General features: G+C 40.4%; 1 protein-coding gene across 1 annotated transcript; it reads right to left on the reverse strand.

The window, feature by feature from the left end:
- Positions 1-1,289: 1,289 nt before the first annotated feature.
- Positions 1,290-26,105, reverse strand: tnfaip8l1 (tumor necrosis factor, alpha-induced protein 8-like 1). Its single transcript, XM_007552714.2, has 3 exons — positions 25,397-26,105; positions 4,261-4,540; positions 1,290-1,736 (listed from the first exon to the last, which is right to left on the reverse strand). The coding sequence occupies exons 2-3, from the start codon at positions 4,530-4,532 to the stop codon at positions 1,448-1,450; spliced, it is 561 nt and encodes a 186-aa protein (XP_007552776.1). The 5' UTR covers positions 4,533-4,540; positions 25,397-26,105; the 3' UTR covers positions 1,290-1,447.
- Between the last annotated feature and the right edge of the window lie 107 nt (positions 26,106-26,212).

Raw genomic sequence — 26,212 nt, forward strand, 5'->3', positions numbered from 1 at the left:
TAAGGTAAGGAAGCATTTGGAGTTTCATCAGTGCTGTTTTCTTTGGCCGGGCTGCTGCAGAAGAAGTTAAAGTTTCAGCAATCCTATCTGGGAAAGCACAGCACTCATTACACGGCTCAATTTCCAATTCTCTCACAGGTACAAACACACACACACGCACGCGCCCCCCCACACACACACACACACACGCAGAGTCAGAATACTAAATGAGGCCGCAGCACAAAACAATCTCCCAGACAGAGGCGCTGATACAAAACAAGGTGGACAAAAAGGAAAGACATCCATTATTATGTGAGCTTAGAGAGGGATAGGTTTAACTATTCATATGCTGCTTAAAGGGGGGAAGAAACACAACATGTTTCAGTCCATTAAAGGACTCCTCGCTCTGCGCTAGCAGAGGTGGTGGCTGCCTCCATCACATTAGGGCGGGAATGGAGTGGCTGCTCGACAGAGGCGAGCTCCAGGCCATTACGCCACCCCGGAGCGAGGAGCTGTAATTGCGGCGGGAGAGCACAATCAGGCGCCGTGTTCGTCTCTGTGATAATTTCTGTACCTGGCCCGGTCCTCCAAGCAGCCAGTCTTTCATCCGACTGCTTACGAGGAGCCACTTCAGCTCAGACGAGGCTGGATCTGAATGACCAGCAGACTCGGGCTGCAGCATCTAGGTTTCCCCCGCTGGTCAAACTTTGCAGCTGGTGCCCTCACTGGGATTCTCCCCGACCGGATGATTGCGCATCCAGAGAGACGTTGGAAACAATCGGCAGAGTGCAGCACCGACGCATTCCTTCTTGTTTATAGTTTTTCCCCGTGACTCGCACATTTTACATCTGTTGTGGTGGCCAGAAACCAGACAGTTGCAGTCCGACGGCAGCCTTTGGAAACCAACGCCTGGCTTCTCCTCTAAAGGTGGGGAAAATGCAGGCTAAGCAGGATTACCCGGCTGCTGAGCTTCACACGGCGTCACAACGGCAGATGACAAAACGGTACAGCGCTTGTTGAGAAATGAGTGCAACACTACTCTTACGAGAAAAAACAAAAACAATCATTCCTTTATGTCATTTGTTCCTCTTTAGGTGCAAGTCCCTTAAAAGCACCTGGGAGAGGTTAGGCCTGTGCCAATGTTTGAGTTTTTAACGCAAAAACAAGAATAAAATGGGGGTTTTTACAGGCACAGTTGTCACATATACTAACAAGAGTGTAAAGTTTTACATTCGTTTATATATATATATATATTAAAAAAAAAAGCACAGAAGCAGTCTAAAAAAAAAAAAAAAAAAAGCACAGAAGCAGTCTTTGGACAAACTTAATGAGGGAATGTCAGTACAGCAACATCTGGAAGCATGTAGAGTACAAATGTTTATGATTGTCACCTTTACAATAATAATAATAATAATAAAAAAAGAAAATCCAACAATAAGCGTTGAGGCAACAGTACAGCAAATGGAGGTCAGAGGTTCCCGTCGTCGAGCATCTTGTTGACCCCGTTGCAGATCCTCTGCAGGTGGGTCCGGTAAACCTCGGCGGGCCCGTACAGAGCCGCCAGGAAGTCGCAGTCGGCGAAGTGATTGAAGACGTGATTGACCCGCGAGTGGCTCTTGGCGGTCAGGTGGCGGCGGATGGCCTGGTGCAGGAGCTCGCGGCACTCGTTCAAGATGCCGCTCATGACGCGGCGGTCGAAGGTGAACTCGATCTGGTGGAAACTGACGGCGGTCATGGCCAGAGTGTGGACCTTCTTCCTGCGAGGGGGAGAGAGCGAGTGAGAGGCCGTCAGTTTCTACACCAGAGCAGCAGCAAGACGGGAGTAAAAAATAGAAAGTGCTGCCTCGTGATTTTCTGGAGGAAACTTTCAGGGCTCCCCCACTGCACTAGTTACAGCGCTGTCCTGCACAGCCACACATCTCCACGCCAACACAGGCCCCGTTCTCCAGACTCTGCACTTATGTCAGCTTCACAGTCCTCACACTTTTACTGTTTTAGTGGAAAATATACAAAGTGATGTAAAAGTCAATTTCATTAAGCTGCTTCCATCAGCACATTAAAAAAAACCCTCATACTGCAGGTTTTATTTTTCTGCCAAAAAAAAGAAAAAGAAAAAAAAAAGGTTCATCCTTGTTACTTCTCAAGGTTTGTCAACTCCTGACATACATTGCTTACAGTCAGATGCTTGACTCAAACAGCCTAGTAAACACAAACCTGAACATTAAACCAGAGCTGAACAGAACAAAAACAGAAGAGCTCAGGTGAATGAGGAACAGGCTGAGGCGGTGAAGGACATTTAAAGGTTTATGTAATCCAAGACGCTCAAAAACAAAAGCAAATCAAACGTTTTTGACAAATACGATTCAGCAATGCCTAAACATACTGTATTTGAGGGAACTCCAAACTAGGAACCACGTCACTTTGAGCGGTGGACCAAACCTCCAAACTGCTCGAAGGAGGTTTTCACCGCTTAAACCTCAGCGATTTTGTTTACTGTTGAAGGCAGAGTGAGATCCAGAGATCTGTCTAAGGCCTTCAGTAAGGAGATTGTAGCAGCGTATGAGTCTGATAAGGGATTTAAAAATAGCTGCTAATGTGCTCAGATCTGGTCGTCCGTGCGAGTTCACCGCGAAATCTGACTGCAAGGTGTTAAAAGAAGTCACTAAAAACTCTTCAGTATCTTCAAAACATTTACAGTAGGCTTTTTAACACTGATTAGGGAAGTATGTGTCTGAAATTGGCTGCACAAGTTTAACTTTCATGTGAGGTATATAAATAAAAACGGGTATATAAATAAAGGCCAGACTAAGGTTTGACAGACAGAAAGTCATCATAAAAGCCTATTGATATCTAATATGTCTTAATACAGTTAAGGACGTGTCCTTGCAAACCTCGAGAACTCACTGCTCTTTTAATGGCAGTGCCTACAAAAGGAAAAATCTAGATTTTGAAGCTACTACCCCTATGCATGTTTGCACCTTTCACTTCAGTACCTGAAATCCTACAAACTCTCACCTTCAAGAAAAAAAGAAAAAAAAAAAAGAATCAGTTTCTGAAGATTAACAGCAGTGTGGAAATATTTTAGGCTGGAGGTTCTGCCTGGTCCGAACAGATGAGCAGCCGATAGTCTGTAGGGTTAAAATTCATGGATGTCAGGAATAAGGTGGATAAGGTCCTGTTGACTGGATCTCTCTCGCAACATCACCAGTGCTGAGTAATTCTGTTACTAGCCTCACAAAGTGACCTACGTGTGTACAATTGATTAGTTTCTATGCTACAGAAGTCCAAACCCTGCAAACCTTCCTCACACAGCACGCACCACCAAAGCCGAGGCTGAAGGAGAAGAAAGCAAGAAAGCAGAGTAAGCTAAAAACCAAAAAATATTCCGGTAGAAATCTTACACCCTCTGTGCAGAATACAAGCAAATCATCAAGCTGGATCTACAGCACTGCAGGAAGGTTTGCAGGCCTGCTGTGGTTCCTGTTCAGACCTGATAAAGTCACTATGCTGATAGGCACAATGCTACCATTAACAACAAATAATGGCACTGTTTTTAACTAAACGACTTTGTTCCATGATGCAACAGCAACAAAGATTGAATAATGTGTTGCTCTGCTTGTTTGAGAAATGAAGTAAAGACAAAAAAATTATTAGAAACAAGCCAACTGTTTTAAAATAAAGTTGTTTTTTTACAGCATGTAATATAAAGTGTCTAGGAAAAACATTCATAGCCCTTTCCATATTTTGTGATGTTACAAGCACAAAAATCGAGACGTTTCATCAACATTTCATATGACGGGTCATAGCAAGGCAGCGCATAATTGGGAACTGAAAGTAAAATGATACATAAAAGTCTGACTGATGGAGAGCCTTGAAGAAGCCCGTTTGTAAAACACTCAACACATTCAAGAGTGTGTTCTGATGAGATGAAACCAAATGTAAACTTTTTGGCCTACATGCAAAACGCTGTATGTGGCAGGAAACGTATAACCACAGCTACAATGACATAATTTAGGTTGAAGCACGTCAACTTTGGTAAAATGGACCTAAATCAGATTCAAAACATGTTGCAAGAATTGAAAACTGCTTTTAATAAATACTTTCCATCAAATCTGACAGAACTGGAGATGTTTGACGATGAAAAATATGAAAATTTAGCTATTTCTAAATATGCAAAGCTGGCGGACATACCCTTAGCCAAATCGAAAATGTAACAATACTTAATTCTATAATGTGATATTTCACATTAAATAAGAGGCTTGACGGTTTCTTCCATCTCACCTGAAGTTTTCCACCAGGATCAGCTCCTCACTGTTGAACTGGTTGTTACGGTAAAGCACGCCCAGCTTCACCACCATCTTGATTAGGTTTTTGATGATCTTCTGGGACTCTTTGCGGTTGCGCGTGTACTCCTTAGTGACGCGGTACAGCTCGTCCAGCACTTCGCTGCTGGTGTCGTCTATGAAGAGGTTGGCCATGCTCTTGGTGGCCATCTTGCTCATCAGCTTCTTCTGTGCCTGGAGGGCCAGGCTCTTGGTGCTGAAGGAGTCCATGGTCGAGTCTGGGTCAGGATGGAGCAAAGAGAGGACAGCGACCTGGTTAATGGTTATATCCACCAGGAAATGGATCATCTTACAGGACATGCCTATAAAGGCGATGTTTGCTCACTGGCGCTCTGCCGTCGGCGCAAAATTAGACACTAAAGCAACCTTTCCTTAGACATCCTGTTTGACAGTGCATTACCTTGGCAGTCTGCAACGCGTGAGGTTATTGCAAATAACATTTACACTGATAGTGTTTTAACTGCAGGGCCAAGAACTGTCTTTTTATCAGATAATGAGCCGTGGCAGCTGTCAAATTAGCGCCGGCACCCCTCTGGCTTGGTAGTTGGAGGAGAATGTGTCGTCGTGAGTGTGGGAGTGAAGTCGCTCAAAGCACGACCACGCAAAAGCAGCTGGTGTAATCCGGACATCTAGTTAGCCTAAAACCGTCCAGGGAACAAGGCGGACGGCCGGGTGTGCACGTGGAGGTGAGCTGCAGAGCTGCAGACGCGCAGAAGCCGTTCGGTCGCCGCGTACGGGTGGCTTGACTTTATGTGTGAATCTTTGTGTTTGCGTGCCAAGTGAGGTGACTCAGTGACAGGCTGCACGCATGATAAAAGCCCGTGAATAGTGGGAGGTCACGGGGGCTGCCGGCTTTCACAGCAGGTTTACACATTCCTCTTTTCAAAGGAATAAAATAAAGAGAATCTATTTTCCTCTCTAACCTTTGCGAATCTCCCAGCATCACCTGGGAGTATGTGGGGGGAAAAAACAACAACAAAAAATGTGTTTTTTTTCTGTAACAGTCCATTAGCAGCACAGGAGAGTGAATGAACAGGTGTACCGTGAGCTTAATTTTACACGGGCTTGTTTACAGATTTACTATATATATGAACAGCATCTACCTGTAGGAAAACAGGAGCTTTAAATTGATACAAAACGTTCATTTTCATTTAAACTCTGCAAATGAGTCAGATAAACAGTGGGACATATATAGATTCATGTCACAAATTCTGTTTATTTTTTATGATTATGGCTTACAGCTCATAAAATTTTGTGGCACGTAAGCCCAATAAAAATGATTTCATTATAGAAATGTTATGTCTATGTTATGGTTTACTCAATCAAGTGGAAGATTGCTGACTGGACTCCCTCCACCAGGAGCATAAGCCACAAAACGTTCACACAATGCTTCGTCCAAGAATTTTAAGAGTTTGGGAGAGAATCACACTGAGCCGCCACACCTGGTCGTATCCAGGGCACGGACTGTTACATTTTATGTCTTAAGCAAATCTTAAACCACACACCAAGAAGTGTCCCCCCCATCTGGAACTGCTGCTCAGAGGTTCAAAGTCCTCTTTTCAGATGAAAGGACATTTTGCATTTTATTTAGAAGTTAAGGTAACGACACCTGGGACTGACGAGTCACTGGAGGTTGACTGTGAAGCTTCTACAGTCAGTGAGGATTTAAAGATCCACGTTATCTGCTGGTGTTGGTTCGCTATGTTTTAGCGAGTCCAAAGTCAGCGAAGTCCTGTATCAGGATTTTTTTGTTTTTTTTTTTAGAGAACTTCATCAGTTGGGGATTTGATTTTCTTGCAGGGCTTGGCACCCTTCCTGGACTGCCAAAGGTACACATATCTGGTTTAATAACAATAGCACTTCTGTTCCTTTTTGCAGGCAGACTAGAGCATTGTGAAGAAGAAAATGAGAGAAAGCACACCCAAAAATGTGGAGAAGGAGGAGGCAGCAATTAAAGCAACCCGAGACTCCTTAGCACTCCAGCAGAACTACAGCGATTACAGAGGACACCTGCCAAGTTTTCAGTGGAATCCCAAATTATTTGCAGAAAATTTAGCTATTTACAAATGTTTTTTGTACAGCATATCTGAAATATTCAAAAGAAAAAGTGCAATGCCATTGGTTGGCATTTGCAAAGCAGCCAAACCAGGAGTGCCGTGCATTTTCCTCGTCACCGATTGGCTGTACGTCCAAAAGCCAAGATGAGGAAGAGTTCTTAAGCCTCTGAGACAGTTTCCATTGTTTATTAATGCATTTTAAGATATATTCGCTGTTCCAACTATTAAAACAGACAGGTATAGGTGAATAAAAAGTAAACCCAAATACCGATACCGGGTTTACTTTTTATGAGGCTGACATTTCCTCTAGCTATAAGTGCTAGCAAAACAGAAACCAGAGCTTTAAATATTCTGACACGTATGAGTTTCAGTTTTTGAATTGAATTAGTGAAACAAACTTTTTAATGACATTATAATTTATCAAGACACATCTAAAATGTCAAAACTAAACAGCGTATGTCTTGCCAGTTTTCTGCTCTTGTCTTTATGTAACCACTTTGAGTGCGAGGTGTTGGCCCTCTCTTACCGCATTATTACCTCACCACTATTGGGATCATATAGAAAGGATATTTCATCTTTAGCGAACTCAAGGAACTTAATATTCAGAAAATTCAGTCTGCTTGCATGTAGCTTTCACAACTACGACTACGTTTTGTTGCTACAAGCTTTCATGTTCATTTATGGTTGAGTGCATGGCATTACCAGTCCATAAGAAACATCGGCAATGTGCTGTGGAGTTATTTAAAGGGATGAATCAGATTTTATAAATGAGGTTCCTGTACTTCTCAGTGCTGGGTACCTTATCTGTGGCAAACAGAAGTTTTATCAAGGGAGTTTGGAGAGAGAGATACACTCACATACCAAAGGAAGGCTAACAGTCAGTTTGGGGCTCCTGATAGGGAGGATTTAAGCAAACTCATATCAAACAGAAAAAAAGAGAAAAATAGCCAACACTATTATCAGATAAACACTTTCTACTCTATGGTGTGAGAGCATTGTTTAGTTTGTCACAGTTTCCTCAACCTGAACAACATCTGTGTCACTTGGCTGCAGAGGATACTGATTGTATCAGTCTGGCTGATATGATTTACAGAGGGAGAGCTCTGCAGAAAGGAGGGCAGAAATAGAGAAAGACACTATGCTGCTGAGGAAACTCAAGAGAGAATGCAATCTACCTCGTGGTGCTGATCCAAACAGTGTTACGCTGCTGTCACAGCCTGACTGCTAAAGTATTCCTTCCCAGAGTGGAAAGGGACAAGGACACGACCTGACAGTCCATTACGCTGGGATACCAGCGCTTCACTGGGTTTGCATCATAGCGTTCAGCAGCTCCTCTCAACGTCTATGCTCTGCTGTTAGACCTTATATATATATATATATATATATATATATATATACAAAAACTTTTTATGCTGCATTATAAAACTAGTACCCCTAAATGTATTACAGAAAAATGCAAACTGTGTAAGATGATATTATGATAATATATTACGCAGCTCTAGCCAGCAGCATTATAACCATTTCATAGGAACAAAGGGATAGTTTTTATTTAACATATTTTATTATTTTTACAATATAGAAATGAAGAGTACAAACTGAACCAAAAAACTTTCAGAATGTACTAAACAGCCTAACCCATCAGTTCAAAGATACTAAACATGAAACTAAATTCTTCCCCCTTCAAAAAACAAATCAGTAAATACAACAAAAAACGAGATAATTAAGTAAATGATAATTAAGTAACCATTAAGTAAATGGTTAGGTTTTAGACAAACTAGTATTTTTGCACGTTTTCAATAGAGGATATGTAGTTATCCTTTGCTTATGCTGGGCTTCTATCACGATAGATATCACAATTTACGGTTGAAGTAATAATATTTTACTTTTTGAAACATGTTTCTGTTGCCTGAAGTAATATCCACAACCAGAATGTGACAGGAAAATCTGAAGAGGGAGTTAAAGGTGATGCTGACGGCAGACAAACCGTCCAAACTCAAAGCTCATCATCAAAATAGCAGTGGAAAAACGCCAAACCCGGGTCATCAATTAAAAGAACACTGCTGAAGCAGAAACCAGCTAATTCACCGGTTGCTGAGAAGAGCATAAAGAACTGCATGCTTCGATTGCAGAAAAATAAATCTTCATCCTAAAAAAACTTCGCATCCTGATGTAAAACTGGCATCTGTCAGTTTTACAGATGTACTTTTGCGTCTGTAAAACTGGAAGATTTGTCGATATGACTGAAGTGACTTGTAAAATTAGCATGCTATGATTTCCCAGAGGAAAAACTGACATGTCCTTGCAAATAATTTCATGTTTTTAAAAGGAAAAAAATAAAAAATAAATAAAAAAGCAAACAAAGAAAAAAACGTTAAAGCTGAAAATAAAAAGTATTAGTTGAGGGGAAAAAGGTGTTTGTTTTTTCTATTCAATGAACAATAATTTGGCTAAAAGTGTGTAAATCTTGGCATGTTGCATCTGAAACTTAAAGTGCATCCGTTCCTTTGTTAAATAAACAATGCCTAGCCCAAGAGTGAGGAACTTGGGGAAGTGACGAAACGCACACAGAAATAAAGGAAACACTTCTACACCTCAGGGGGAAAAAAGACAAATAAAGCAGACTCAGTCAGATCAGATTTCCTTCCTTTCAGAGTCTCAGACATGCGATTCATTGCAAAATGTAACTGAAAAAAAAAAAAAAAAAACCCCAAAGAAGCTGCATTTAACCAAGTGTCCCATTGACATCATGATAAAGAGTTAATCTCTATGTCTCAGCATGAAAAGAGCTCTAAAGATTAATTGAACATATGCCCCAAAGGCCAACTGTCGATCCTCTCGCAGGGCCATAATTACAAATCCAAAGCAGGAAAAAAGAAAAAAAGGAGCTACGAGATTTCCCTGCTGGGTAAGTTGTGATTTTTTATTTTCCCACTGTTGATGGAAGCAGAAAGGAGGCAGTGAATCTCCTGCTGCAGTGTGTGACTTTCATTCCTCTCTTTCCCTCCGTCTGCAATGCCTCTCTAAGCATATCAATAAGACTCCTTGGAGAGCGTCAGCAGGACGCCTCCCAGAGAGGAGACGCACGAGGAGAGGGCGAGCGAAGGAAGGGGAGATGGGAGAGAAAATAAAGAGGGTGGAGGTGTGTTACAAGTCAATACTGACGCGTTGAGAAAACGTAGGCGTCGAGCGAGAGCTCGTTTACAGAGCCTCCCGAAGCAGGATGTGGCGCCGGCCGGCCTCGTCTTGAGGCGGCTGCCGGACGCGTAGTCGTGTCTCTGGTTTAGCTGATGAAGAAGGAGCGGCGGCAGATCCCTCATCCGCCACGTCAACGTAGTCCTAACTAACAGAGCTGCAGTCGTCCTCTGATGCAATCCGTGTGAAATGTAAAACAAAGGAAAAGAGACGTATAATGACTGAGCCGAGAGAGAGAGAGAGAGAGAGAGAGAAAGAGATGAGTTTGAAATCTTTGTTGCTATTTAAGTGATAGGTGCTCGGCTGGTCTGGTCAGCTCTGAGAGCAGAATCACATTTCAGAGGATTCAAGAAAAAAAAAAAAAAAAAGAAAGTCTGGATTTACACCTCCCCGTTTCTCTCCCTATGACGGACGTGTATCAGTTCTGAGAAGTGCTGATGGATAATAGACCACTTTCTTAGATTGGAGAGAGATTTCATAGTGCTCATTAAATTCCACTCTCGTCAGGGACCTGAGCCATCATACGCTGTCAGCTGTGTAGCCGGAGAGCTACAGAAAACAGGGGATGAGGAGGACGGGGGCAGAGGGAGGTGGAGTGTTTGCCTGTCAGGGTTTGTGTATACAAACAGTTCAAATATGGAGGCTTGTGTGCAAGTGGAGTCACTCGAGAGAAACACTGAGAGGGCATGTCAAAGTTTTGCTAACCTCCCTGTTATTATTCATAGTAAAGAAGAAAATCCAGTGATCTCCAAAGAAGAAACACACTTTTAACATTCTTGCTCTAAAAGAGGAGAATAGAAGAGCTGCGCAAATGCTCAGCCAACCCGAGAGATTTCAGCTTTCAAACGGCTTTTACTAAGCTCTAAAATCTTAATTAGCTTCTATGGGCTTTGCCTCGTTCACAGCCATTTCTTTTAGGAAAAAGCCGGGACACATTTAATTTGAAGGTTTACAAAACCAGACTCCTCCAGCTCCATCTCAACAATCCGTAATGCGATACTTGAAGCGGCTGCCAAAAGTGAGAAAATGGTGATGCTCTCTAAAAGCTTGTGAATGATCGGCAGCAAGAGAGTTTCCATTTAGTTGTGAAAGAAAATAACCTGAAAGGTGGAGGTGAAGCTTTTGGAGAAAAAAGCTCAAAGGAATCCCTTTTGTAGGGATTGTGTTACATAAAAAAAAGGATCCCACTGCAACACAAAACATCTAGTCATTTATAAAGATGTAAGCTAGGGCTGAGACGATTAATCAGGTTGATCATGGTGAGTTGATTATTGAAATAATCGTCAACTAATTAAGAAAATTATTAAACTGGAGTATAAAGACTTAGAAAAGGCCATTTGGTAAAATAAACCATGCAGAATTCAAGTCAACTGTACAAAAAAATAGATACATTTTACATTAATAATAATTAAAAAAAAACTGTTTTAGCTTCACTCAGTTCAAATTCTTTAAAAAAAAATCTCCTACTGACCACCATTTTCTTTCCAATTATTAATCGGTCAACCCCCCAAAAATAGTAAAAAGATTAGCACTACACTAATGTGTACTGATGTCAAGTCCAACAGAAAACTTCACACATGTTGGTGTCAGAAGTATTTTTTAGTATTTTTGCATCCTTTGCTACAAATGATTAAGCATATATGCTGTAGGAATGCTTTATTACTGCATTTTAGGCTATAAAATGTTTTTCTTATTTAAAAATTTAATTCAAATGTGAATTTAACTGGTACGAACTCATAAGTCATTGCATTTCTTTTACTACCAGGTGAGAAGAGGAGATTCGTGGAGTATTTATTGCCACCAGTGCATAGCTTTCTCAACATCGGCAGCAGGCGAGGGTGCATCTGAGTGACACCAAGACATTTGCACAGTCTTTTCACGAGATGAGCAGCAAAGAACGACACTTTTATTCAATAATAACAAAGGGGATGAAATTCCACATGAAATACAAGAGAACTGGGCAATGTTGAAATCGCCAATGAATCCTTTGTCCATTTGTTTGGGACATCTGGAAATCATTTATCCAGAGCTGAAAGGGTGAGCGCTGCCTTGAGCCCCGTGTCCTGCCAACAGAGAAGCCTCCTGATATGATCCATGTGTGCGGTTGTTTCTCATCCAGAGGGAGAGGGGCTTACTCACCGCCAGAACGCTGCCAGGAATAAGCAGGTGTATAAAAACCTCCTCCAAAAGCAGCTTCCTCCAAAACCCCCAAGCAAAACTTGCTCATTGTCTACGTTTCTGAGCAAAAGTGATGCATTGTGTGAAAAGGAAAAAGTTATAAAGTAGCAAAATAAAAAATAATATTACACTGGCATTTATACAACTCCCTAGATGTTATATCTACCTAGGACGTGGGGTCCTCGTGAATAAGTTGAAGCCAACCAATCGTGACCAACGCAAACTACAAATAAAACCAGAATGGATCATCAGCAATCAGGGTAAGGTCCAGATGTTCTTTTTTGTACCTGGAAAACAACACAAATTCCATTCTTCAGACTGCATAGATACCCTGTATTACCACAGATATACAGTCAAACAAAATGGGTTGGTTCGTATAGATAAAGTGAAGTGTAAGTACAAAGTGGGAGACCTGACGAGTAAAGGGGTGAACTGAACCTGAGCCAAGTCCAATATCCCAGTTAACTCTGCAACAAAACATCAGATCCTTTTTTTTTTTTACATTTATTACAGGCAAACCAGAGGATCTTACTCATGTGGCCCATCGGGTTATACACTCGCCTGTTAAATTAATGTCCTCTGAAAATCATACTTTATTCACTAAAGTTGTCTCTTCTGCATGCCACTGCAAAGACCCGTCACACTCCTGTTGCCCCCAAGGAAAGAAAGCTTAATGCTCCATGTAAACATGGTTTTAGAATAAAATCTGTGTACATGCGTGGCTGCGAAGCATGAAAGTGGTGAGGCACCTAATCTTAAATGGTCTGTGAAGTGCAGTGGCTGCAGACAGCAAACCCTGACACGGTGTCTCCACGGTATTTAGAGAGGCAAGACTTTAGCAGATCTGAAGCAAAACAAGACGTGACAGGAGAAAGCGCTGCTCAGCAATGTGGCAGAATATACAAGGCCTGCTGATCAGCGCAAAAAAAACCAAACATCTGCGCTTAAAGCGATGGGCCTGGCTGCCGGGAGCTCGGCACTTCTAATGAGAGCAGCCAGAACTCGCACGGTCGCCTCGAACCAGCCGACGACGTCTCGCTCAAAAAGAGACAGCGGCTCGGCAGAGGTAACTCATGGAAATGAAGCCAGACCTCACACAATGTGTGATGGATGTCTTGTGACAGTGCATGAGCTCAGGTAATGGAAGCAGGGACTCTGTCGCCCTGCTGCAGGTACAGACAGCCCTGTCAAGTCAGTGTGACAGCCCAACTGAGGGATGGAGCTTAAAACAGACTGCGAAGACAATAAAATAACTTATCTGGCCTTCCTCGGCGGGTCTGGGAGGATTTTCGAGCGAGATGAAAAGAAATCAAGATATCCATAATTAATTTGAGGTGTCTGAGTTTCAGAGCAGATAAAGCTGCTGTTTGTATGGGGACACTTTGGATGTCACTTCAATGTATTCATATGGAATCCATCAGCTGTGGCATCCAGCTTTTTCATAAGGTCCTTGAGAGCAATGAAGTGAACGGAGGCTCAACAAATTATAAAAGGATTATAACATTAGCCAGTGTAAGTAGTTTTTAAAAAAAAGTACTCATTGTCCTCACATGCAGAGAAAATGTTTAAAAAAAAAAAAAAAAAGTTTAAACTAAAACATTCTGACATGGAAACGCACCCATGACCAAGAACTTTATGTGATTTTGAGGTTTCCTTCAGTTATTTTGCCAAACAGCCCAGAGACCAACATCATATAATTTTGCAATTACACAGAAAGCCACAGCTTGTGGCATAACATCAATCAGGACTTTAATGATGACAGTTTGAGGCCTTGTTTGTCACATGTTCATCATCACCATCCAGGGCTTATTAAAGGGCGCAGATGAGGGGGATACAGTGTTATTCTCTCAGAGATTCCCAGGAAAAGTGCAAGAGTCCATTAAGAAGTGAGTGTAGAACTAATCCCATCACTCGGAGACTAATCTTCTAAATTATGAATTGGTTTAAGCAATAATACATTTAAACCAAACTTTATGAACACATTAGGGACCGCACCTAATGCAGGTTTTATGTATATGAGCTTTTCTTTCACTACTCCAAACCCCACTTCATTTATTAGAGTAAGAGCAGTTACAAAGAAACACTGAAAGCAGGACTGAGAAACTAAAATCCACACAAACCTCACTTCGAAACTGCAAAAAACACAAAATCTGAAGGTTTGGTTCAAGTGCAAATATCTTAGTGCACATAAAGTAAGACAAACACAACTTACAAGTAACTTTTCAACGAGAAATAGGAGCTTGTTTTGATTCCATAAATACTTAAAATTAATGAAAAAGCACTAGTTCCGATGGCAGACTATTTCACTTAAAAAATGGGAAAAATGTCTTGATCCAGTGGCAGATTATGTCACTTATGACTAGCACTTGATCGTCAATTTTAATTAATTATTTACTTAAAACAAGCCCCTACATCTTGCTAAAAAGTTACTTGAAAGTTGGCTTTGTCTTATTTAAAGTGTGCTAAGATATGTGCACTAGAGACCAGACCAAAAATACTTGGCAAGATTTTGTGTTTTTGCAATGAAAAAGTTCAGTTTATATTTAAGTTTATCCATTTGGCAGAGGCCCTTATTCAAAGTAAATTACAAGTCAGGATCTAACAACATAGTTAGTAGGAAGGCCGTGCGGAGGTGTCAAAGCGCACAAAGAAATACTTCAGTAGAGATTTTTAGGGAAGTACAGCGAAGGAAATGCTATCTGAAGAACCGGGTCTTCAACAGCTTCTTGACAGTAAACAAGGTCGCCCCTGTTCTGGTCGCGCTTACCAAGTCATTCCACAATCTTGGAACGACATCTTAAAAAAAAAAAAAAAAAAAAAAAAAAAGCCTGGATTGTCTTGAGTGTGGTGTAGGCAGCGCGAGCCGACAATGCCTTGGTGACCCGGGAGGCCAAGTTGTGACATAAGCCTTTGCGAGAGCATTCAAGTAGGTGGGAGCTGTTGCATTAGCAACTTTGAAGGCTAATGTTTAAAATATGTTGCAGTATTCAAGGCGGCAGACAAACATCGACTGAACGACGAGCTGGGCGGCGTGTTGGGTTAGGCGTTTTCTGATTTTTCTTCTGTTTAACAATGTGAAGCAGAACAATCGAGCATTAGAGGTTCTAGGATTTTTAAAGCTTAGTTGGTCAATCAATGAGAACCCAGTTTCTACCTCTGGAGTAAGAGGTTAAGTTTAGATGACGATATTATGAAGACAAATCACAAGTTGTTTCTTTTTTTTTCTTCCTGTGCATCCTTATTAATGTATTGATCCAGTTTCATTGCACCTTTGAGTGTTTCCTTTTTTAACCGGCAATGAAAGTTTTGAATAGAGATGCACCAATCAATGAGTCCAAGACAAGGAATCTGCCATGTTTCATTACACTTCTTCTGACGAGTAATTGGCAGATAAAATATACTATAAAAATGTCCCCCAGTTATATTCATTAAATGTATCAAAACTAATTACTCCCTCCTCCATCTTGGATCTCAAAATGCATCAAACAGTAGCTTGTGTTTCAATGTAGTTTTCATCTATTCAGTAAGAATGACAATCAGACGAAACCATTGCTGCTTTAGGCAAGTAAAGGATTTTTTTCCTACTTGCTAAATAATAAGAAATAATTTTTTTTTTAGAAAACATTTTATTCCTTTCCTCAAATTCAAAAGTTTACATACCTCAAGATTTCTTTCCTTTTAAATAATTTTAGGAAGCCCAGGAAGCTTTCTAATTTTCTGATAGATTATTTCACAATATTTTAGCTAAATGGAGGCACAGATATTATTTTCTTTTAACTGCTGTAGCCCCAGGAAAAAAATAACAATAAAAGTGCAATGCAAATTGGAATTAGCAGGTAAAACCAAAGTAAAAAGGAAACCTTTATGGGCCAATTAAAAGCCTCATCGGTGCATCTAATATTTCCTTCCTCTTCAAACTTAAAAAATTATGATGCCATTTTTGTTTATTTCAAATGTTTCCTTTCAGTTTCAGATGCTTGATAAGACAGATTCATCACAACAGCAGTGTCTAATATTTTAGGTATTCTGAGTAGCATTTTTTATTATTTTTTTGTCTACAAACGGGGAACATTGAGCAGAGTCACAGATAAATCCTCTACATCACCTCAACTCAGCTGTCAGAGACGATAAAGCTGACAAGTGACGGGTGAGAAATGACAGGAAGCTGGAAACAGACAGTTTGAGGGATGCCGATAAGAGTCAGCATTAACAGGACGGCAACACAAAAATATAAAAGTGCTTGGGCCACCACAACTTAGGAGGAGGGGGGGAAAGCTTCAGCTGGGACTGTGGAACTTCCCATGACAGAATAACAATTGATTGGTTGATGGCAGCAGAAAATGTCACGACTTTCATGTTCTTCAGGGATTTAGTAGTCATGTGGACTGGAGCACTGTGACCCCGGGAGAGACAACTCCATCAGAGCAAATCCTCCCTTCTTTAGGACGGAGGAGGTCACAGAACCAGAACACGCAACAACAAACAGAAAAAAAGCTTTGTAATCCCCTCACGGTTCCAGTTGTTGACGTTTCGAAAGCAGTGCTTAACGTGGTTGTCTAACTCGCGTTCGGTCTAACAGGTTAGCAGTTTGAGCCGGGCCGGTGACCTTTACGGTGCGTCTGCCTCCATTTACCCATCGGCATCATTTCTCTCCCGGCGTTAACTGTGGCTGAACCAGCAAATGTCAAACACACACACAATGAAAGATTTGGTAGGCAGGTAGGAAGAGTTAATATAATTTACCAGTGTATTTAATCACTTAAACAGGAGCAAATCATTTGAAAACTTGGTGGAAAAACATGTGTTTTACACAACAGCATTTTTACAGCAGTTAACATAAAGCAGGAGAATCTGAGTTTAGGTGATTAATGAGTGCTACTTTAAACTGGGAGAAATGACATTTAAACTCATTTAAACAAGCAAAGGTGTTTTATAAGTAGAGATGGAAGAGTACAGCGATGATGTAATAAGAGTACAGCGTCCTTACAGATTTTGTTTTTTTTCCCCGTCACACTAATTTTAGCCATTTTAAATAACCGCAGTAAACTTTAAAAACAGCATTTTGTATTTATTTACTGTAATATCTTTCTCCGATTAACTCAAATTTGAGTTAAATTATCAATTTTATGTCAAATTATAAATTAGTTTTATGAAAAAAAAAAAAAACATGCTGATGTTGGGGCAAAATGGAAACCTGCTGAAAACTATGGCAGCATTCAATCTACTTTTCATTTTAATTTATTTAATCCAATTAAAATATGAGCCTGCTTGGGGAAAGTCCCTTAAATCCATAATTGTTTTCAGTGGATAGATGATGATTGGGAAACCCCATTTTGACACCAACTACCTTGAAATATAACTTGTTCCAAGTGGACTCTGAATGGACTAAGCGTTGGGTCGGATGTCGCTCATTCAGAAGCGGAAGTCAGCTCACCATTAATTACAGAACAGAATAATGCACTGGCTAAGATGTCCGCATATGAACAGATATCCTGTTTCCAGTCTGGGATAACAGAACCATATTACCTTACAACAATAGCAGTCCTTAAAACAAAGGGTCAGCTCCTTTTCCCAGTGCTGGCACGCAACCTGGCTAGAAGCGATGAAGTTTGATAGAGAGGAGAATACTTGCTCTTTCAGAAAAGTACTTCAGTTCCAACTAGACATATATGGTATTTGCTGGTTCTTTTTTCACCTAATGTGAGTTAAGTGATGGCATCCAAAATCATTAGACATATTTAAGGAAATTAGAGGGACTGCTGTCTAAAATAAGCTCCTGAAGTTGTAGAAGTTCAGGAGTTGCATATGTAATAAGACTGACTGCACAGATTGCAGTTTTCTGGATGACCACTAATATATATATATGTATATAAAAGATAAGATCAAAAAATCTGAGCTACTGACTGATTTTGGCAGAAACCAGTTTTTTTAAACTGACACTGTTGGGCTGCTATGAAGTCGCAATACACCTTCAATTCCAATCTTATTTTATTGAATATTAATCAACACATGTGAAACACTACAAACTTGTTTTAGATGAACATGAGGTAGTGCTCTCAAATATAAACTAGAAAAATCAGTTTCATTAGTTTTTAATGTTTCACACATTACAAAATCACAAGGTTTGAGGTCATTAAAAACTTTAAGCCACCAATAAAGTGTGCAACAAAGTGTGCAGCAGCTCTGTGGCTATTGAAATGCAAGTAAGATTGGTGGATAAGATCGGTTTCACATGTAGGCATCAGCCGCTCACCAATCACCCAAAATTTAGGAAAATGGGGTTGATTGATCGACCAGCTGATCGATCAGTGCGCCCCTACTTCCAAGCTCCTTTTATTGGTGGTCAATGATCTTGTATTCTTAATGAAAGATAATTGAAAGCAACAGAATTACCAGTTACAATCCTTTAAACAGCAATGAATACAACAAAGTTCAAAAAGCCCATTAAAAGACATGATTTAACAGGGAGAAACTCATCACCAACAACTGATTCTGCAATAAAAGGCTGTTAAATACTTCTTCACAATTAGAGGACAGCTCCTGAAAGTTGTCTTCTGAGATCAGAGAAGTGCTTCTGAATAGCTTTATTGCATAATGTAAAGTTCATGCTTGACCTTTCAGTGGAAAATTTATGAATTGGTTAAAATTTGTAGGTGTCGCTCATCTTGTTTGACTCTTCACACATTCAGGGCAAAATAAAAGCCTTGCAAAACAGAACGCATCTACCAAACGATCAAAAAGCTGCGAGTAAGCTTCAAGTAAGATATCCAATACCTCGTCAACCAACACTTATTGTCATAATGCTGGGTCCAACGTGCCGAGCCTGTTAGACCCGGTTTTCAACAGTTCTCAAGATGTTTTCTGCAGGAAAAACATCTGCAGAATGAGGTGTGATTCTCAACACCTCTGATGTTCTTTAAAGTATGCACAGACTTCTGTTCAAGCGATGCAAGTCATGCTAATCACCTATAGTATGATGCTAAAACCAGTTTAAAAACTCACTCATGCAATCATTGTCTTTGTTTTACATGACAACTCCTTTATAAGTTTTATTTTAAAAGAGCAATATGACAAAGTCGGTTCTATACAAAGATGGGCAAGTCGAAGCAGCAAAACACCTTCAGTTTTGTTCTTGTACGTTTTCTTTTAATTATAGTTCTTCAAGAGAAATCTGTATTGACTAAAATTGGAATTGGCATCTCAAAGCTTATATATATACATACATTTGCCACAAAATTCTCTAAAAAGGTCCTTTTTAGTAAAAGATAAAAACTATTAGACCCATGCTCTGACTCCCTCTGCATTGCAAAGCCGCATGTACAAACAAACAAACATGACAGCAGAAAACTCCAAATCAAGCTGCGACAAAAAGCAACTTGTTTAATCGTGATCAAAGGTATTAGACGTCTGCTCAATTATTTTCCCTCTTTTACCACAGATTTTTCTCCCTCCTTTTGGCTTTATAATCTATTTTCACTTAAAAGACACAATAGAAAATCCTGGTTGTTCTATAAAGTACATCCGCGCTTTGTGCTCCGAGAGGGACACGTAACCACTTCAGTGAGCTGCACAACTGGAACCACTTTGCTGTTGGAGATCCGGGCTGCGGGATTTCAGGACAAAGCGCATGCTGCAATTTCATCTCTCATCAAGTTTTGCAGTCTCACTCTTCTCCTCTCTTCTCTTCTCTTGAGATGTTGCGTAACGGAGGCGGTGCTGACTGCTAATGGATACTCGCAGCTTGGAGCATCGTATGTGTTAACAAACCGTCTCTGGCAGGCCTGTGTGTCTGTACTCATCGTTGTGTAGCGGGTCTGACTTGTGAGGAGCAACTGCAATGTTTGAGCAGATGCAACACGCTCAGGAGTGCATGAAACAACCCTGGCTTTGGATCTTTGCATTGTAATTATGGCTCTGTCATTTTTATTTCCTAATGCACAGTAACCGTTGGCAGTCAGTTGGCAATCAGTGTCTTCTGCTCAAATACTTTGCCCTTCCCTTTAACGGTTTTCTCAGATCTGCCAGAAGCCCGCTGAACAATTAATAATTAACACACGGGCACATAATGGATCTGCTTTTAATAATTCAGCCTGCCAATTTGAACTAAAATAGACTTGAGGCTGAGAGCGGGCTGCCACTGCGCAACAGGTTGGGGGAAAAAGATGAGAGACCAGGATAAAAGCTGGGCTCAGCACATATAGGAAGAGATAGTGGCTATGAGCTGCTGGCATTAATTTGGGAACATCAGTCAGTGTTAGGCATGTGTAATAAGGCTGAGAATACAGTGGCTGCTGCACAGCCTGAGGCTCAGCACTGTGCTCACTCACAACACTTGTTCATGTATTAAAATGCATAAGTGGATTGTTAATTAATGGGTACAAGCAAGCTCATTTGAAATTAAAGGTAAAAAAAAAAAAAAAAAAAAAAAAAGAATAAGGAATCACCAGAGCTGCCCACTCTTAGATAACTTCACTTTAACTGGCATGTCTACGTTTTAAATTATATATTATTTACAGTATAATTAGCATCTTAACAGCTCTGCAGATCATGGGAGACATAATCAAGGGGCTAACCAGTGCTTGAGCTACGGCTTATGTCAAGGCCTTTGACATTTTAATTAAGGCCACCATAAGAGCGGGACACATTATGACTAATTGTCCTCACCTCAAGCACAGAGAGCATAATTTTCTAACTTGGCGCCTAATAGGCTGACAAATACAAGCGTGCTCGGGTTCGCAGGGGCAGCACAGATAGCGATCAGGGAAAATTGAGAAGGACACTGTGAGTCAACAGATGACTCAAGTGGAATCTAAAGTGAGTCCGGTTTTATTAGCGGACTCCATCGGCGGCTCGATTATTTCAAACAATGTCGCCGGTGTTAGACCGTCGGGCCGCGGCGTGCTTTCAGATCAGCCGAGGCCAACAAAAACTCAAGAGTGTTTCATGTTTCCAGGGGCCACCACTGCTTCCAGTTGAACTTTATTGGCTTGTAAAAGAAGGTCAAACACCTTTCTCGTCGTGGTAATGAGTTACCATGGATTTCTCCTCAGCAGGAGCGACAACGTCTCCCGGATTACTGTGGAGGTTTTCGAGCTTTGCTCTTAATAACGCAGCGCAGGGAGTGCTGCACAGCGTGACAGTATTGTCCAAGTTTGAAAAAAATAAAATAAAAAAATGCTCAGAGGGGGATCTACTCGGGACACGGTTACGCTGCAATATACATAGATGAGGCTTACAAGCCCCTGCTTAATCCTGCTGTGCAAGTATTGTTGTTATATTTATCGTCTTTCTCAGTCATGCCGCGATGAAACAGTGACAGAGCAGTTGTGAGGCACAAAGCTTTTGTTAATTAGGAAAAAGCAAGCAGTCATTAAAACCAGCTCTGGCTGAAACCTACTGCAAAGAGATTTTAAATCTGATGCTTTTCTGCCTACAGATTCATCAGATTAAGAAGCTTTCTTTTCTCATTAGAAAGCATTTGAATTGTTCCAGATCTGTGTTATTAGCCATCTTTTGTAGTCCTAGTTGGAATATTTGAGTGAGTGCAAAAGAGCATTGAGATTTTTTTTTTTTTTTTACCATCTAAAAACATATGTAATATTAGAGCAGGGACCTGAAATCTATTACTTCTGCTATTTATAAAATGTATTTCCTCTTCTAAAAAAATAAAAATGAAAGTGGCGTGCTTTCAAATCATTTATCTTCCTTGCACTCTTTAAGGGCAAACAACGTCCCACTAATTTCAGCTGGAAACACTTTAAATGTCAAATAAATCTTAAGACAATAAACTACTAAAAACTGCTTTAACCTTTGTCTTATATTTCACAGTGTACATAGAATCACAATTTAAGTTTCTTATGGCACATTTTCTTGTCTGAAGCTCATAATATCGCCCACTCTACCAGAAACGATCTTTACCAAGCAAATTACTCCTGCTGACACGCCTTTAGCACAACACTAACAATTTATGGATCAAAAGGTTGAAAGAAATGTGTCCTCTCTCAAATTGTTTGACCTTAAAATAACAGAGCCTTAATGAATTTGAACTATGTGTTTAAGAGCAAGGAGATGTCATGTCCACTTCTAATAAGACGCATAAAAACACCTCTGACCACTTTCAGTAACGACAAAACAGATTATTGTCTTTAATTTGAGCCGTTATGGATGAAATCCTGTCATGAATCTCGTGGTGGGCGAGAACCTCCTCTTAGCTAGACAATATGTTTCAGAAAACATAAATAATGTTTCACAAATAGCTGTGGAGTTACAGTAACTATGTTATAGTCTTCATTTTTCTCTCAATGTAACTTTTTTACTGATGCCAAGAAGGCATTACTTCAGAATTTGAAGAAAAAGTTTCAATAAATCACAACCTGCGTTTTAAATCTGTAGATTTTGAGCTAGAAATTGTCAAATCAAATGCATCCCACGGTCCTTCAAATTAAATTGGAAATGTTGCATTAGATAAACATTTTGGAGTTATTAGTGTCGTATGGCCATGCTTTCTTACAATCCCCAATCTCTACAGACTGAACATCACTAAAAGTGCTTGTGTTGCCCCCCCCAACAAAATGGCGCCCTTGATGGGAAACTTTAGCGCCAACATCAAAAACCCCCACTGCTGCTACTATGTGGCAGTAAAAATCCCAACATAAAGGTTAAACATTTACAGGAATTCATCGAGTTTCCTCAGTGCAACAGAACCAGACTAGACTATGAGGTTTCCATTTCAACTTTTGTTTTTTGTTTTTTCCTCTTTCGTGCTTAAGACTTTACTTATATCCGATTGCTCTGTGACAAGTTTTGCTATTCTAAGTTTTTACTTTTCGCTCAAACAAGCATTGAAAATGCATTCTTCCCCTGGGAAATGTAATTTTCCTATAGTTTCCATCATCATTTTGTTGTCTTCACCTCTTAGAAAACACTGAAGACGTCTCTACAGTACCAAGTAGAGATTGACTAATCAGGCTATTTCTATTCCTATTTCTGACCGTCACTGAGGTTTGACCTGATGGTTAATTTTTTTTTTCTTCTGAAGACTGCACCGCAGAGAAGAAGAGGAAATGAAATATGTGCTGCAGGTTCTTTGATAGAGGCAACAGATTTGAATCTCAAAGAAATGAAGAAATTAAAAGATTATCCTCATTCATACATCAAAGCACGTGTCTCTAACCTTTATCTCATTTTTATTAAACTAAAAAGAAGCTTCAAAGTGCACACTCGTGCTGCCGTGCATCTACAGACTGGGAGTGGTGGGAATTTATTTGTACCGATAATAACCCAATTGATTCAGATGACCTCGAACGAGATGATACTCGCATTGGGAACGTGTTATTCTTCACATCTATGAATTATGTCTGTTCCTGTTAAATAAACCTAAAAAAAAAAAACCCACAAAATATCTGCTATTATATAACAATACTCCAATTGCTCTCATCTTCTCTCTCAGCTCTGCCGACTGACAGCTGCGGCTGCCAGACACAAAGGAAGCCCTGGCAACTAAAATACAGAGTAGGCTGAAAAACGCCAAAATCATTTTCACCACCGACACAGCTAATGCTCGGAGCGAGTCCAACTCCGGGGTCCAAATCCCAGGTTGTAATTCATTTGACATGTCTGTCTGGGTTGTGCATGATAATGTGCACTGCTACCTGCCAGAGCCCTGCCTGCACAGAGGGGCCATTCATATGCACACAGGCCTTGTTTTGTTGAGTAAAGCCTTTTACAATGTAAACAGTAATGCGTTACAAAACATATCACTGTTTGCCAGCCATATGTCTTGCCCACCCCCGTCTGCAGCATCGGTTGGAGTAAACTTTGGATTAGCCCCCAAAAGCATAGGGATTATTTTGGTGGGGATGAAACGTTTCGTAATCTGCCGTTGGTCGGGTGGGTCTCGATGAAATCTCACTACAAATGAAATCACTTTACTGTGGTAAGCTGTTATGTTACAACCACAACTCGCAATGTTTTATTGCGCGTTTATGTAGCAGACCATCACAGAGTAGTGCGCAATTGTGAAGTGAAAGGAAAACGATGCGCGCAGTCTGAAAGGTGTGGTGTGTGCGTTCGTATTCAGTCTAAGCTGCACTGCGGACTTTCACTGGAGTTTGTAGCTGCACGTGTTTTGGGGTGCGTCTCCACCAGCCTTGCACATCTAAAATACATTTTCGCCTGTTCTTCATTCCACAGTGGCATTGCTCTATGTTTGCTTGATCAAGTTAACTTTGATGAACATTTTTATGCTACAAAACAGCATGACCTCAGCGTGATGCTGCCACCTCCATGTTTCACTGCGGGGAAAGTGTGTTTTATTAGCGAAAAAGTTTCATTTTGTTCTCTTCCTTAAAGACATTACCATGTGCGTGGTACTTCCAAGAAGAGTCCTTGACAAATTTTCCAGCTGTGCTTATTTACTGCCACTTTGAGCTTTTTTTTTACTTCAGTTTTTGCATATGTACATGCATATTCAGTTTATGCATAAGCTGAATATGCATTCAATTTAAACATAAACTGAATGTAAATATAGAATTTCTCACTTTTTGATATTTAAAATCTTAACCTGTAATAATGCCGACATATACAAAGGAAAAAGTAAATATTGAAATCATGTCTTTATGCATTTACTCAGTTTATTATTAAATTCCCATACAAAATTTGGTAATGTAATAATAATAATAATAATAATGCTATATTCCAGGTATCTGGGAAGTCAGAATTAACTGAATTCACTTCAAACCCAAGGTGACACCTTTACAAGTTAAGAAGCTGGGATTTCAATATGGTAGTGCCTATACATGTGGTTTGCAGTACGTCTAATAAACATTATTTTAAGATCTAGTTTCTATAGGAAAAGACAACTTTTAATTTGTGCAGTTTAGAGTTGCAAAACATATTTCCACCTTTAATGTAAGGAATGACCATACTGAAATGCAATGTCGGCCTTTTAGGAAGAAATTATAGAGTTTAATGCTCAACTCTCAAGTTAACAGTGGGTTTAAAAAAAAAATTATTACTACTATTTAAAACATTTAAGAATTGGAGAAAACATTTTTGGCACATTTGGAATCCCATACAATAATATAAGTTGAGTTTTTAATAGGTTCAAAGGGTATGCATGCTTTCAAAGGCACTGCAGTTTTATGACCCAGAAACTCACGGTTTGGCAGCGTTTTGTTGCTGATTAGTTGGTTGTAAGACAAAGATTCTGAGTGTAAGGGACACGGGTAAAACATGGAGCTGACTTTCAACATGAATTACTGACATTTAGCACACAGCAGTGCAGTTTTCATCAGAAGCCGAGTAAACTGAGCAAACATGACGGTTCACACACTCCCACCCAAGACAGCTGCGAGCTGTCTTTATCAACATGATGTCTGAATCAAAGTGTTGACCGTTACTTCCGTTAAACATGGCGTTCGTCACGTTCCAAACAGCCGTTAACCACGCTGATAGACTAGATTTCGCTCACTAAATACTGAACTCCTCCTTTATCGAACCCTTATTTACACCACTCTTGTGTTGTTAGAGGCCAGGCCTGTGATGACAGAAGTTTTACGGGTAATGTTGCTGCTGTTTGGTGGGAGACGTTTCATTAAAAACCTGCGGAGCGTTAAGATCACAGCGGGGCCGCCGGACAGCACTCACCTTGGGTCAGACGCAGAAGTTGACAAGCTTTAATCTCAACAGGGTCGCTCAGCTCTTCACATCCTTGTCGCTTCACAACATGCTTCTCAGATTTTTGTTGGGTGTCCGCTATAAATAAAAAAAAAAAGTCCAATTCTCAATGCCCTTTTGCTGTTCTGTAACCGTAAAGCCACCAGGCGCAAGATTTGTGAATTATTAAAATAGTGTTTTCTTCCCTCGTAGGCTGTGAGATCAGTTACAGGTTTGCTGCTGTTCGTGTAATCGGAGTCTTTCTCCTCTTCGTAAAAAAAAAAAAGTTTCAAACTTGAGGGGGGACTTGGTTACTCAGCAGATTGATGTTGGATTGGGCCAATAGACGAGCTACCAGAGGAGTGGGCAAACCCAGTCAGGCCAAAAAAGAAAAAGACCATTTAGAATCAGCGTCCGCCCCCCTCCTTCCCATTAGCGTTTCCAGTAATTATCCTTGTCCAGGTCCCAGTCCCACGGCTCCAAATTTCCCAGAGGAAATGGTACTGAGGGAACAATGAACAGGAACTGTGTGGAGCAGCCGTTCTCTCATCACTAAATTTATGGCTCGTTAAGTTTTATGGCACACTTTGACATAAGTTAAATCAACATTTGCGATTTTCATGCACAATGTCTAATGAGAACATGCTTGTCAACTGATACGGATGAAGAAAAAAAGTCATGAGCGGATGTTTGCAAGACTAAGGATTCCCCCCCACCCCCCATCACATTAAAGAGGTTGGGGAAATACCCAATGTTTGTTATCCTTGTTTAACCCCTTTTTTCCCCACATGCCTTACAAACTTGCAT

The sequence above is a fragment of the Poecilia formosa genome, unplaced genomic scaffold, assembly GCF_000485575.1.
Source record: "Poecilia formosa unplaced genomic scaffold, Poecilia_formosa-5.1.2 Scaffold52, whole genome shotgun sequence".
Lineage (NCBI taxonomy): Eukaryota > Metazoa > Chordata > Actinopteri > Cyprinodontiformes > Poeciliidae > Poecilia > Poecilia formosa.